Source organism: Lampris incognitus, chromosome 3, assembly GCF_029633865.1.
Source record: "Lampris incognitus isolate fLamInc1 chromosome 3, fLamInc1.hap2, whole genome shotgun sequence".
NCBI lineage: Eukaryota > Metazoa > Chordata > Actinopteri > Lampriformes > Lampridae > Lampris > Lampris incognitus.
Window position 1 is genome coordinate 34088824 of NC_079213.1, and position 14534 is coordinate 34103357.

Sequence of the window (14534 nt, forward strand, 5' to 3'; positions counted from 1 at the left end):
CTAGTCTCGCCGGTCTGTGTGTGCAGGACACAGGCGACTCAGCAGGATCTCAGAGTACACCTGGTTGACTGGTCCTCTCACATGATAGGATGAGCCGTTAGAGCCCACCCACTGGCCCGCGGCCAGAGAGGAAGAACGACCGCCAAGTCCGGTTCCAGCGCCGGGCTGGAGGGTGTTTATCCTCATGTGGAGCGGAACCTTGGGAAACCACAGCTTCTCAACCTGCCCGAGAGAAGACAGAGACACCGTGATCCTGATGAAGTGTAATTTTATAGTAATAACTATGACATTACAGTATTGTTACATCTGAGCTGCAGGAATCTGCTGGTATTAACACAGTGATGTGTGCTGGTATTAACATGGTGATGTGTGCTGGTGTTAGCATGGTGATGTGTGCTGGTATTAACATGGTGATGTGTACTGGTATGAACATGGTGATGTGTGCTGGTGTTAACATGGTGATGTGTGCTGGTGTTAACATGGTGAGGTGTGCTGGTATTAACATGGTGATGTGTACTGGTATTAACATGGTGACGTGTGCTGGTGTTAACATGGTGATGTGTGCTGGTATTAACATGGTGACGTGTGCTGGTATTAACATGGTGATGTGTGCTGGTGTTAACATGGTGATGTGTGCTGGTATTAACATGGTGACGTGTGCTGGTATTAACATGGTGATGTGTACTGGTATTAACATGGTGACGTGTGCTGGTGTTAACATGGTGATGTGTGCTGGTGTTAACATGGTGACGTGTGCTGGTATTAACATGGTGACCTGTGCTGGTATTAACATGGCGATGTGTACTGGTATTAACATGGTGACGTGTGCTGGTATTAACATGGTGATGTGTGCTGGTATTAAAATGGTGACGTGTGCTGGTATTAACATGGTGATGTGTGCTGGTATTAACATGGTGACGTGTGCTGGTATTAACATGGTGACGTGTGCTGGTATTATCAGGGTGACGTGTGCTGGTATTATCAGGGTGATGTGTGCTGGTATTAACATGGTGACGTGTGCTGGTATTAACAGGGTGACGTGTGCTGGTGTTAACATGTTGATGTGTGCTGGTGTTAACATGGTGATGTGTGCTGGTATTAACATGGTGATGTGTGCTGGTATTAACAGGGTGATGTGTGCTGGTATTAACATGGTGATGTGTGCTGGTATTAACAGGGTGATGTGTGCTGGTATGATGATGTGCGCTGGTATTAACAGGATGATGTGTGCTGGTATGGTGATGTGTGCTGGTATTAACAGGGTGATTTGTGCTGGTATGGTGATGTGTGCTGGTATTAACAGGGTGATATGTGCCGGTATGGTGATGTTCGCTGGTATTAACACGGTGATGTGTGCTGGTATTAACATGGTGATGTACGCTGGTATTAACACGATGATGTACGCTGGTATTAACAGGGTGATGTGTGCTGGTATGGTGATGTGTGCTGGTATTAACAGGGTGATGTGTGCCGGTATGGTGATGTGTGCTGGTATTAACATGGTGACGTGTGCTGGTATTAACATGGTGATGTGTGCTGGTATTAACAGGGTGATGTGTGCTGGTATAGTGATGTGTGCTGGTATTAACAGGGTGATGTGTGCCGGTATGGTGATGTGTGCTGGTATTAACATGGTGACGTGTGCTGGTATTAACATGGTGATGTGTGCTGGTATTAACAGGGTGATGTGTGCTGGTATGGTGAGGTGTGTTGGTATTAACTGGGTGATGTGTGCCGGTATGGTGATGTGTGCTGGTATTAACATGGTGACATGTGCTGGTATTAACACGGTGATGTGTGCTGGTATTAACATGGTGATGTGTGCTGGTATTAACAGGGTGATGTGTGCTGGTATTAACAGGGTAATGTGTGCTGTTATTAACATGTTGATGTGTGCTGGTATTAACAGGGTGATGTGTGGTGGTATTAACATGATGACGTGTGCTGGTACTAACACGATGACGTGTGCTGGTATTAACAGGGTGATGTGTGCTGGTATGATGTGCGCTGGTATTAACAGGGTGATGTGTGCTGGTATGGTGACGTGTGCTGGTATTAACAGGGTGATGTGTGCTGGTATGGTGATGTGTGCTGGTATTAACATGGTGACGTGTGCTGGTATTAACATGGTGATGTGTGCTGGTATGGTGATTTGTGCTGGTATTAACAGGGTGATGTGTGCTGGTATTAACACAGTGATGTGTTCTGGTATTAACAGGGTGATGTGTGCTGGTATTAACATGGTGATGTATGCTGGTAAGAGTGTTGTTAGTGTCTGGTAATTGCTCTGTGTGTACCTGTCTGGGGATGTTAGATGGAAAACAGTTAACAGTTAAATCTGGCATAAATCATCTCTTCTCATTATGAGATTAAGTTTTTTTTGCATGGTCCTTGTTTAGTAAAACAAATAAAAAAACACGTCAATTTTTATCCTCATTATCATCCCTTTCCCAAAACAAATTTACTGTGTGCTTGACTGACAGTAAAATATTCATATAAAAGACCAAAATCATGAAATGAAGACTGGAGAGCTAAAGAACGGAGTAAGCAGTAAATACAACAGGTAAGAAAAAATTAAGGTGTATTAGCAGGAATGGCTTTTAGACAGGGGTTTGAAGAACAGCACCAATTTTGGCTACCTGAGCTATTCCAAAGCCTAAGAGACCTGGATGGGGCGTCCGGGTAGCGTGGCGGTCTATTCCGTTGCCTACCAACATGGGGATCGCTGGTTCGAATCCCCGTGTTACCTCCGGCTTGGTCAGGTGTCCCTACAGACACAATTGGCTGTGTCTGTGGGTGGGAAGCCGGATGTGGGTATGTGTCCTGGTCGCTGCACTAGCGCCTCCTCTGGTTAGTTGGGGCGCCTGTTTTGTTTTGTTTTGGGGGGGGGGGGCTTCAGGGAATAGTGTGATCATCCCACGTGCTACGTCCCCCTGGTGAAACTCCTCACTGTCAGGTGAAAAGAAGCGGCTGGCGACTTTACATGTATCGGAGGAGACATGTGGTAGTCTGCAGCCCTCCCCGGATCAGCAGAGGGGTGGAGTAGCGACCGGGACAGCTTGGAAGAGTGGGGTAATTGGCTGGATATAATTGGGGAGAAAACGGGGGGAAAAATTCCCCCCTGGATAACACGTCCAATGCTAATATGAAGTCTAACCAGAGAGAAATTCACCCAATTTCGCCTCTCATTTTGTTACTCAATAACAGCTCCTGGCATCAGCCTACATGGAGTGCAACACAGAGCAACGCTGTGCAGCCACAGCCAGCTTTCGCCTGTGGCCTTCAGTTTACAACGCTACCAAACTCAGTATTGTAAGAGACAGTCCTGTTACAATATGAGCTCACTCCGTTTCCTCATACTGTTATTTATTGTCGTTTAAGAGCCATGTGCACAGGGACGCAGGGCTGGGGGCCTGCTATACATGCAGCCTCACCCCCCTGAAATCCCCCCCCCCCCAACACACACACACACACGCTTAAAGGCCCAGCTGCTACCAATGTGTGTTTTACAGTGCAGCCTAATTGCTAATTACTCATTAAATCAAGCAGATGTCAATTTTATTGTCACACATAAACAAAAGCTGCTATTTTACAGGGAACTGGAACGAGGGAAGGAACAGAGAGCGAGTTCTTCCTAAACAGTTCTCTGCAGGGAGGGAAGAGAAGAGATAGACTGTACTATCAGAGCTGTGCTTTCCTCACTACCTGAAAACACTGTTTAGTCTTCCACGTAACGGGCCTCTGAGGCTTTTGTAGGACACCGTCTCAGCTTCGGCAGAGCCGGTAGTGAACATGAGACGATGTCGGGTTAGTTCAGGAACTACCCAGCAGAATCTTTGTAAGAGGCCTGGCTGTATTTCTCGGGCTGAAGGTCTCTCACGGCAAACCAGACCTAATTGTCTTGATGATCCAAGCAGACATGTTGTACCTGTTAGACTGCGGGCCACGCCTAGCCTGGCAGTCACATGAAACGGTTCTGCGATTCTGAGACCCAGCTGGGGGATCAACCGAAGACTTTATTTTATTCTTCGCTGACGTGTGGGTTACCTCATGAAAATGGCAGGCACAGCGTCCCTGCAGGAACTCCTTGTATCGGCCCATGGTGATGGAAAAAGTGTCGATCACCTCATATCCGTAGTGCTTCACTGTTGCGATGATTCTGCTGTTCTCTCGGTAGAGCTCCCGTACTCCTTCCTGAGGGATTGAGAAACAGCTCAGAAACATCCGTTTGCCAGCATGCAGAGAAAGCTGTTGGTCTGTTTTCTTTAATACTCTGAAGAGCAGTAAACCTGAGGATCTGACTCTGGTTGTGAATGGGTCACATTTCAGAGAACTCAGCTTGGAACTGGGTCCATATGTTGAAGTTCTTTGAGCTAGTGGAGGCATCGCTGTTGCTGGCTCCACAAGTGCATAATGAGCCAAGGTATAGTAGCTGTTAATGTCTCAAGTAAATGCGGCCGGCACCACTGGGAGGTGTGGGATTAGCTGTTTATTTTAATTTGATGGGTCAGCCACAGAATCGCTCAGGAGCACGCTGCTCACAGGGGAACATGAAGGTGTGGATAGGGCATACGGAACGAGGAATTGGAAGGCTTTGCTGAAAGAAAGATGGGATGTGATTGTGAACATACCAGGCTGAGTGAGCGGATCCCGTCCACAGGCAGATGGAAACCCATTCCCAGAGACTTCACCACCACCATTATCTTATTCAGACCTTCTCTGGCGGGGGGAGAGGAGAGACGGGGTAAAGATGAGCAAGTGATTTGTTTTGATTTTGATATACTTTATTAAACCCGTAGGGAAATGTCACTCTGCATTTAACCCATCCTAGCTGTGTAGCTAGGAGCAGTGGGCAGCTGCCGTGCAGCGACCGGGGACCACCTCCAGTTCGTCTTGACATGCCTTGCTCAGGGGCACATACAGGGGTATTAACCCTAACATGCATGTCTTTTTGATGGTGGGGGAAACCGGAACACCCGCAGAAAACCCACCAGACATGGTGAGAACATGCAAACTCCACACAGAAAGGACCTGGGATGGCCCCCATGTTTGGACAACCCCAGGGTTTGAACTCAGGACCTTCTTGCTGTGAGGCGACAGCGCTAACCACTGCTAGTAAACATGGTTAAGTAGTTTTTTTTTCTTGGATTTTTCTCCCCAATTGTACCCGACTAATTACCCCCTCTTCCGAGCTGTCCCAATCACTACTCCACCCCCTCTGCCGGAGGGCTGCAGACTACCACATGCCTCCTCCAATACATGTGGAGTCGCCAGCCGCTTCTTTTCACCTGACAGTGAGGTTGAGTTTCACCAGGGGGACATAGCGCGTGGGAGGATCACACTATTCCCCCAAGTTACCCCTCCCCCCGAAACAGGCACCCCGGCCGACCAGAGGAGGCGCTAGAGCAATGACCAGGACACATACCCACATCCGGCTTCCCACCCACAGACACGACAAATTGTGTCTGTAGGGACGCCCGACCAAGCCGAAGGTAACATGGGGATTCGAACCGGTGATGCTCGGGTAGGTAGGCAATGGAATAGACCGCCGTGCCACCCGGACGCCCCTAACACAGTTAACTAGTTAATTGCTAGTTAACACGGTGGCACAGTTGGGAGTGAGACAGTGGTTGAGTAACCGATGGTCCATAAATTGATTAATCAAGTAACTGAAACGAATGTGAGCACACCCAAGATGACTGAAATAAGTTAATTATCTAAAATAGAATAAAAATTGTTACATGGCATCTCCTACAACAAACATAGAAAACAACAATTTTTTCCATCTTTGACCAGTATATGGCTAAATGTGTTGCCTGTGTGTGTGTGTGTGATATAAGTTACCTCTCCAGCACCTCTCTGATGACTTTAAGGTGATTGGTTTTGAGCCACTGAACACCTCCAGCCACCAGCACCGTCTGCTGGGAGTTCACCAGGGGTCGTGACCTTAAGGAACGGCCATGCAAATGTCATGAATCCATGAACACATGGTGATATCAGCGATTGCAAACACTAAATGAACAGATTAAATCTCCAGCGTGCTCCTGGAAGCGCCAATAAAACAGACTGAAACCAATGCATGTACAGATCCTGCAGGCTGAACAGTTGTGTTCACTAAAATGGCAGCTTATGAGCTCAAGTGAATCCAGTCTGTTTCCTGGGCAGTGACCACAACTAAAGATGTGTGAGATTGGTGGTTAGCAGCTCTGCTGTGTAACATCAGTCTGGCGTACCTCCTGACACATGGCTGCTACGCTTTTGATCAGAGCAAAGTGGTTAGCCCTTATCTCCCAACAGCAGTAAAAGAACTATACCACATCCCACACATGAATGTGACTGGGCAGTGCTCATAGGCAAGTACAAAGACACTTATGTCGCACTACATTTGATGCAATCTTGTAGCACAAGAAAGAGGTGATATGGTAGATTTATGTTCTGCCATGATTTAAATTAAATATTCATGACAAGTTGGGGCTGTGTCATAGTTGTGTTGTGACACCTCTTTAGGAAGTGGAGCTGTGTAAAATGTAAGGCAAGGATCATCCACCCATCCATCATCCAAACCGCTTATCCTACACAGGGTCGCGGGGATGCTGGAGCCTATCCTAGCAGTCTTTGGGTGAAAGGTGGGGAGATACCCTGGACAGGCCGCCAGGCCATTAGGAAAATTAAAATATGACTATTTCTCCTCCTTGACTTTCTCTCACAGGAGAAGATGTGACCCCCCCCCCCAAGGTATTATTAGTAACCAGCCATGCGGGGCACATGTCCCGGGGACCTGGACCACCAGGGGTCCTCAAATCTTTTATTGTCTGGTTATTATGTGGTCATGTATACATCTTACACGCAGGCTCATTAAAAATACACAGGCTAGATGTTGGAGCGCAGCCCCCGGTTACAGAGCCTGTCTAGTGTATACATTCATCATTTCATTTAGTAACTGAAAATATTTCCTAAAATAATTCATAAGATTAGTTTATAGTTTATGGGTGTACATATATGAGTGTGTGTATGTGTATGTATAGCTCTTTTTCAGTGTGTTAACACAGTGGGCTGAGGTTGAGCTATGGAATTACTAATGTGATTATTTTTAGTGCGTTTCATAAGAAAATAGGTTTATTCTAATGTAGGACCAAATCACTCTCTGATGGACTTCCCTGCCAACAAACTAACAGTCGAAATTCACGCCTCACCAATAACTCAACACCGGTTCTCCGACAACCTAAGCACCACTAAGTGTGAATACAGCGGGATCTGTAAAAGGGAATAATGGAAATTTCTAGTTCAACATACACACAAATGGTAGACAAAGGTGGGGGTGGGCGGCTGTTGGGGAGGTCCACATGCGCCACATGGTCCCATAATCCGACCTTGACTCACCTGAATAGGAGCTGCTCCAGGGCCTGTTGGAAGGTGGGTCTGAGGCTTCTTTCCAGCCAGAATCGTGGGTAATAAGAGTAGCTTATTTGCGTACGGCCGTGGTTCAGGTTGCTGTAGAGCAGCGTGTCGTGGGCCTTTCCCCAGTCCTCCAGGCTGGAGTTCACCCTCTCCATCAGAAAGTACATCATACCACGGTTCGTGGAATCACCTATGAACAGCATCTGAAAAGGAAAAAAGAAGGGAAAAAGAAGGTAAATAGTCTGCACCCAACTTCTGGTTGGGCAATTAAGGAGACTGCTGTGCTGAGGGATAGGTCCTGCATTTCCCATAATTCCATTTGCACCACTCGTATATTTATCTCATTTACTTGCATAAATTAGACAATAACTGTACTTGGTTTCCAAATAAGTTGGCCAGCAATGTTGAGACAACCACGACAAGCGAAAGGAGACTGGGCCGCAACTCAAGCAGCTCCTGAGGCTAAGATGGCAGATATGCTAACCATTGCTAACTTAGTGAAAGAACTTGAGAAAAACCACGAGAGCCTGGCTGCGGAACTCAAAACATACCTCTCTACATCTTTGGAGACCTCCCTTTCACCTATACAGATTTCTCTGGACACCATCAGCACTGCATTGGACTCACATAATCAAAAGATAACGACCATGGAAAGTACACTCACTAACCACAGCGATGAGCTAGCTGAGCTAACATTTAGACTGGATAAGCTTGAAAAGGCTAACGCAGCATTAGCAACCAAAGCAGAAGACCTCGAAAACTGATCCAGACCACAGAATCTAAGAATCGTTGGCTTACCAGACGGGATTGAACGAAGTTCACCATCAGAATTCATCTGACAGCTCATCCACAAAATCATTGGAGGTGAGATTTTCCCGAAACCACCGGAATTGGACAGAGCACACAGAACACCAGCTCCAAAGCCTAACCAAGGTGAACATTCCCGTGCCATCATCGTAAGATTCCACTGCTTTCAGGACAAGGAGCGTGTGTTTCGTTGGGCCAGCATGCACGAAAAGGAAATAGAGTTCAACGGCAACAGCATCCTGTTCTTCCCTGACATGAGTGCAAACTTGGCCAAGCAGCAGGTGGCGTTCAACGATATCAAGGCTAAATTTCACAAAGCTGGAATCGCTTTTGCCCTACATCACTCAGCTTGTCTCTGCATCACCGCTGACGGCAACAAACATCATTTCGATACCCCTGCCGCAGCAGAAACATTCTACGAACAGATGCCTAGAATGTGCTATGGTCAATACTGGTCGAAAACGTGGTCTTTGATGTTAAAAAGTTTAATGTTAACACTTCCGCCTATGTCTTTGAAGGACCCTATTTGAATAATAACTAAGAACTTAGCACTTCTGACCAGTTCCCTTTCACGATTGAATGCTACGGGGTGATTAACTACAAGGCCGACTGATTTCAAACTCATAGCAAGCCACCTGGCTTGTTATGCAAGTCTGTTGCTCTTCAGTTAATCACAGACATGAATAGTTGTAGCATTTTTGAACAATTTCAATCAGGATCCCATACTCACCACAGCACATAAACGGCTCTCATTAAAGTTACCAACGACTTATTGCTCACTACCGACTTAGGTTACTTGCTCTCTTTTTTTTTTGATCATTTACTTTTCATTAGGTTTTATTTTAAAGATACATGTGCCAACTGGACACAAAACACACACACACACACACACACACACACACACACACACAAAAGAAACAAAATCGGTGCTTGCTCAATTTTGATTCTGCTTGAACTGAGTTCCACTTTTGTTACAGTCGACCATGACAGCCTTTTAAATCACTTGGAAAACTATGTTGGCATTAAGGATACTGCTCTTGCCTGGTTCCAATCCTACCTATCTGACAGATCTTTCTCTGTTGTTATGGGAGAATTCTCATCCCCTGCCCCCCTCACATGTGGTGTCCCCCAGGGGTCAATTCTTGGTTCATTATTATTTTCCATTTACATGCTCACCCTGGGTCAGATCAACTGTCATCATAATATTAATGTTCACTGTTACGCGGATGACACCCAGGTTTATGTCCCACTTACTGGTAATTACATACACAATCTTTCTCGTTTATGCTCGTCTATCTGATATTAAGTGCTGGATGTCACAAAACTTCCTCTGGCTCAATGAGTCCAAATCTGAGGTCCTTTTATTTGGCCCCCCTAACCTAACGAGCGAGCTGGAAAAGAGTCTAGGGAACCTGTCCTCCAATGTTACGCACTCTCAATTTGGGTGTCTTTTTTGACTCCAAGCTCCGTTTTGACACAAATCACTAAAATAGCACAGAAAAAATAAAATAGCTTTCTCCAAATTAGGAACATCACAAAAGTTAAAAAATTTCTACCTCAAATGGACCTTGAAAAACTCATCCATGCATTCATCTCATCAGGTCTGGAATATTGTAAATCCCTGTATTAAGGGTTCAGTCAAAAGTCCATCTTCTGCCTCCAGCTCATCCAAAACTCAGCTGCCAGACTGTTAACAAATTCCAAGAGACATGAACACATCACTACCACTCTTGCAATGCGTCATTGGCTATCTGTTAGGTATAGGATTGATTTGAAACTTTTACTAATTACTTTTAAAGCTGTACATGGCCTTGGTCCTACATATATCACTGATTTACTAACACCCTATGGGCCTGGTCACTGCCTGCACTCCTCAGGCAGGTCCTTTTTAACTGTTCCCTCAGCGAGCCTTGTTACTAAAGGCAGCCGGGCATTTTCTGCAAGAGCCCACAACTCTGGAACACCCTACCTGAGGAAATTGGGCTAGCAAACTCACTCCCTTTTTTTAAATCACTTCTTAAAACTTAATAAATGATAAAAGCTTATCATTTATTATTATAAGTCAAAGACTGGTTCTGATTGCACAAGTTCTTGGAAAATCAATGCTGAGTTTTGTGTTTGATGGCAATTACTTAATTACACAAACTTAAGTATAGTTTAAACGTTAACGGTACTGATATCAGGTGTACTTGTTTACAGTTACTACATGGTTAAACATACATGCGGGGGTTCCCCTGCTGCTTATTGGGTTTGCTTAAGTCTGACACTGCATTGTTCACTGGGAGTGTGACTGTGTAAGAGACCTGCTGCTCGCTTCTAAGGAAGGACAAGCATAGGATTTGGAAGTTTTAGCAGATTGTTCTCATGCTGCTAAGCTTGTTCCATTTTAGTTTTTAAATATGTCACATGTGTTTACTGTCATGTCAAGTACAGCTGGTTTCATATACTAAATATATATTGGGTAAATTATATCTTTCCAGTGATTATATTTAGTAGGATTTATGACTGAGGCTAATAATGACAGCATGACCAAGAAGCTGCATGCGAAAATGATTTTCATGGAATGTGAGAGGTTTAAATGGTCCTATCAAAAGGGCGAAAGTCTTCCAACACATTAAGCTTCATAGGGCTGATATTGTTTTCCTCCAGGAAACTCACCTTAAATTAAGTGATCACACAAGGCTGAGGCGGCTGTGGTTTGGACAGGTATTCCATTCATTATTTAACTCAAAAGCAAGAGGAACAGCTATTTTGATTTCTAAAAAGCTTCAGTTTACACCTGAAAAAATAGTGCCTGATCATAATGGGCATTTCATCATTGTCTCTGGCAGACTCTTTCATATACCAGTTATATTAATATGTGTATATGCCCCTAATTTTGACGATGCCAAATTTATGACTACACTTCTATCCTCTGTCCCAAATGTATAGATACACATTATTTGATTTTAGGAGGAGACCTAAACTGTGTTATGGAAACCCAGCTGGATCGCTCAAGTTCTAAGTTTACTACTCTGTCAAAGTTGGCCACGGCACAAACAACATTTATGAAGGACCTCGGAGGCTGTGATCCCTGGAGATTTTTACACCCAGACACTACTAGAGCTTACTCATTCTTCATTCATTCATTCACTTCTCCCACGTACATCAAATCTACTTAAGGAGAGACTATTTTTTTTACACAGACAAAGCCTAAATATTGTCCGTGCACTCCTCTGAATAATAAGCAATAATCCTATCAGGCCACACCCCTTTATTACTTGACCTCAGATTCAATTTTCGATCAGCAGCAAATTCACACTGGAGACTCAATACATCATTACCGTCTAATGATGCAATTTATGGGCTTTAACAACACAGACGAGACTAACCCACCATTAGGGTGGGAAACCCGAAAAGCTTTTCGAAGAGGAAAATTATCTCCCACTCTGCCTACCACAGTAAGCAACGCAGAAAGACACAGGACATAATTGATAAAATATCTGATATTGATAGCCAATATGTGATAAATCCTATTCCAAATCTGTACCAACAAAAAGTGAACCTCCAAACTCAATTTGATCTTTCCTCCACAGAGAAGGCAGAGCAAATCATACTGACACCAAAAGGAATACTCTGTGAACTGGCAACAAAGCCAGTCGTCTGCTGGCCCTTCAACCGATCAGCATCGAGATACATCCCTCAGATCTATGTCCAATCAAATCAACTCACAACGTGTCCCCTGGAAATCAATGCCACTTTTAAATCATACTACTCTAAACTTTATATATCACAACCCCCAAAAGACTCAAACGTGAATAAATTCTTACGTAATATTGAAATACCAACTGTTGACAAACAAACAAATGCAATGTATGCATTTGCAATTATTTGCAAATAATAATAATTTGCATCACTGCAATTATTTGCATTATTAATTATTATTTGCATTTATTTTAATCCATCCATTATCTGAACCGCTGATTCTGCTCTCAGGGTCGCGGGGATGCTGGAGCCTATCTCAGCAGTCTGATATACACTCACTGGCCACTTTATTAGGTACACCTTGCTAGTACCGGGTTGGACCCCCTTTTGCCTTCAGAACTGCCTTAATCCTTCGTGGCATAGATTCAACAAGGTACTGGAAACATTCCTCAGAGAGTTTGGTCCATATTGACATGATAGCATCACACAGTTGCTGCAGATTTGTCGGCTGCACATCCATGATGCGAATCTCCCGGTCCACCACACCCCAAAGGTGCTCTATTGGATTAAGATCTGGTGACTGTGGAGGCCCTTTGAGTACAGTGAACTCATTGTCATGTTCAAGAAACCAGTCTGAGATGATTCGAGCTATATGACATGGCGCGTTATCCTGCTGGAAGTAGCCATCAGAAGATGGGAACACTGTGGTCATAAAGGGATGGACATGGTCAGCAACAATACTCAGGTAGGCTGTGGCGTTGACACAATGCTCAATTGGTACTAAGGGGCCCAAAGTGTGCCAAGAAAATATCCCCCACACCATTACACCACCAACTACAGCCTGAACCGTTGATACAAGGCAGGATGGATCCATGCTTTCATGTTGTTGACGCCAAATTCTGACCCTACCATCCGAATGTCGCAGCAGAAATCGAGACTCATCAGACCTGTCAACGTTTTTCCAATCTTCTATTGTCCAATTTTGGTGAGCCTGTGCGAATTGTAGCCTCAGTTTCCTGTTCTTAGCTGACAGGAGTGGCACCCGGTGTGGTCTTCTGCTGCTGTAGCCCATCTGTCTCAAGGTTCGACGTGTTGTGCGTTCAGAGATGCTCTTCTGCATACCTCGGTTGTAATTAGTGGTTATTTGAGTTACTGTTGCCTTTCTATCAGCTCGAACCAGTCTGGCCATTCTCCTCTGACCTCTGGCATCAACAAAGCATTTTCGCCCATAGAACTGCCGCTCACTGGATATTTTCTCTTTTTCGGACCATTCTCTGTAAACCCTAGAGATGGTTGTGCGTGAAAATCCCAGTAGATCAGCAGTTTCTGAAATACTCAGACCAGCCCGTCTGGCACCAACAACCATGCCACGTTCAAAGTCACTTAAATCACCTTTCTTCCCCATTCTGATACTCGGTTTGAACTGCAGCAGATCGTCTTGACCATGTCTACATGCCTAAATGCATTGAGTTGCTGCCATGTGATTGGCTGATTAGAAATTTGCGTTAACGAGCAGTTGGACAGGTGTGCTTAATAAAGTGGCCGGTGAGTGTATATATATATATTGAATACATAGCAGTACAAGCTTGTTTCATGCGTTGCACTCTTTATTCAGTATGTAACCCAGTATCTATTTGTTCCTCTTTAAATAGAAATAAATCAAGATGAGACCAGATTTAAATTGTACTGTAACAGGAAATTGATTCCAGGGTCTGGTAGTCGTATGCTACCCAAGTCCAAATAATCAACTAATGTACTGGGACGTACCCTCCCTCAAATAAATGTCAACCCTTTGTTTTAAGTAAACACAAAAAATCAAATAAATCATCTTCTGCTGTAATTTGTAAGTTATGACTTCTAAATGAAAGAGAATGAATGTCATGAATGAATGATGACCTTAGCAGCTGATGAGTGCGTGATGCACAAAACAAGCATGTACTGCTATGTATTAGAAGTTTTTTTTCCTACATCTATACTGATATTCCACCCCTCATTAGTTGAGCAATTTTCTCATTGATGGTTCTGGAAAAACAAAACAAAAAAACGCTATATATATATATATATATATATATATATATACATATATATATATATCAACTGGACATGTTGTGTAATTATGATGTGATGTCCCAACAAAACAAATTTATTTAAAAGAAAAAACAGTCTGCACCCTTGTTAAAAGAGAGCAGAGCTCATGCAGGCAGTGTACAGTTCAGTAAACTACACTGTCTCGTTGCTCTCTAGTCTTACTGACTGCCTGTCTGACAGAAGCACGGCGTCACATTTCCATCTTTTCCCCTGCTGCAGTTGATTCCAACATGTACGTGTGTGCCGTGGCAGCAGTGTTCACCCTCCCCGCTCAGAACAGTCCAACAGGCGGATATACGGAGACCGGAGAGTCTGCAGCCGTGGAAGCATGCTGCTTGACACCATGGTGCAGATGGATGAAACAACAATGGGAAAACGTGATGGATTGCAGCTCTAAATTGCGCAGCACATGAGCAGTAGAGCCGAGACCTTTCATACCAGCTGGAGGTAAAGTCACACACACAGTTCCACATTACCGTCCAGTTAATCAGCTCCTGCCAGTTTTTAAACTGGTGCTTTGTTAAATTGGCTTTTTTGTTCAAGTCGGGGTTCAGTTC

General features: G+C 44.5%; 1 protein-coding gene across 1 annotated transcript in view; it reads right to left on the reverse strand.

The window, feature by feature from the left end:
- The window catches only part of cped1 (cadherin-like and PC-esterase domain containing 1), a 147798-nt gene continuing 133264 nt past the window's right edge, over nucleotides 1-14534 (reverse strand). Inside the window, exons 17-21 of the mRNA XM_056276721.1 lie at nucleotides 7381-7601; nucleotides 5845-5946; nucleotides 4632-4719; nucleotides 4048-4194; nucleotides 1-222 (exon numbers count right to left, since the gene is read on the reverse strand). Coding sequence (XP_056132696.1) covers nucleotides 1-222; nucleotides 4048-4194; nucleotides 4632-4719; nucleotides 5845-5946; nucleotides 7381-7601 — 780 coding nt within the window. The remainder of the gene's footprint in view (nucleotides 223-4047; nucleotides 4195-4631; nucleotides 4720-5844; nucleotides 5947-7380; nucleotides 7602-14534) is intronic.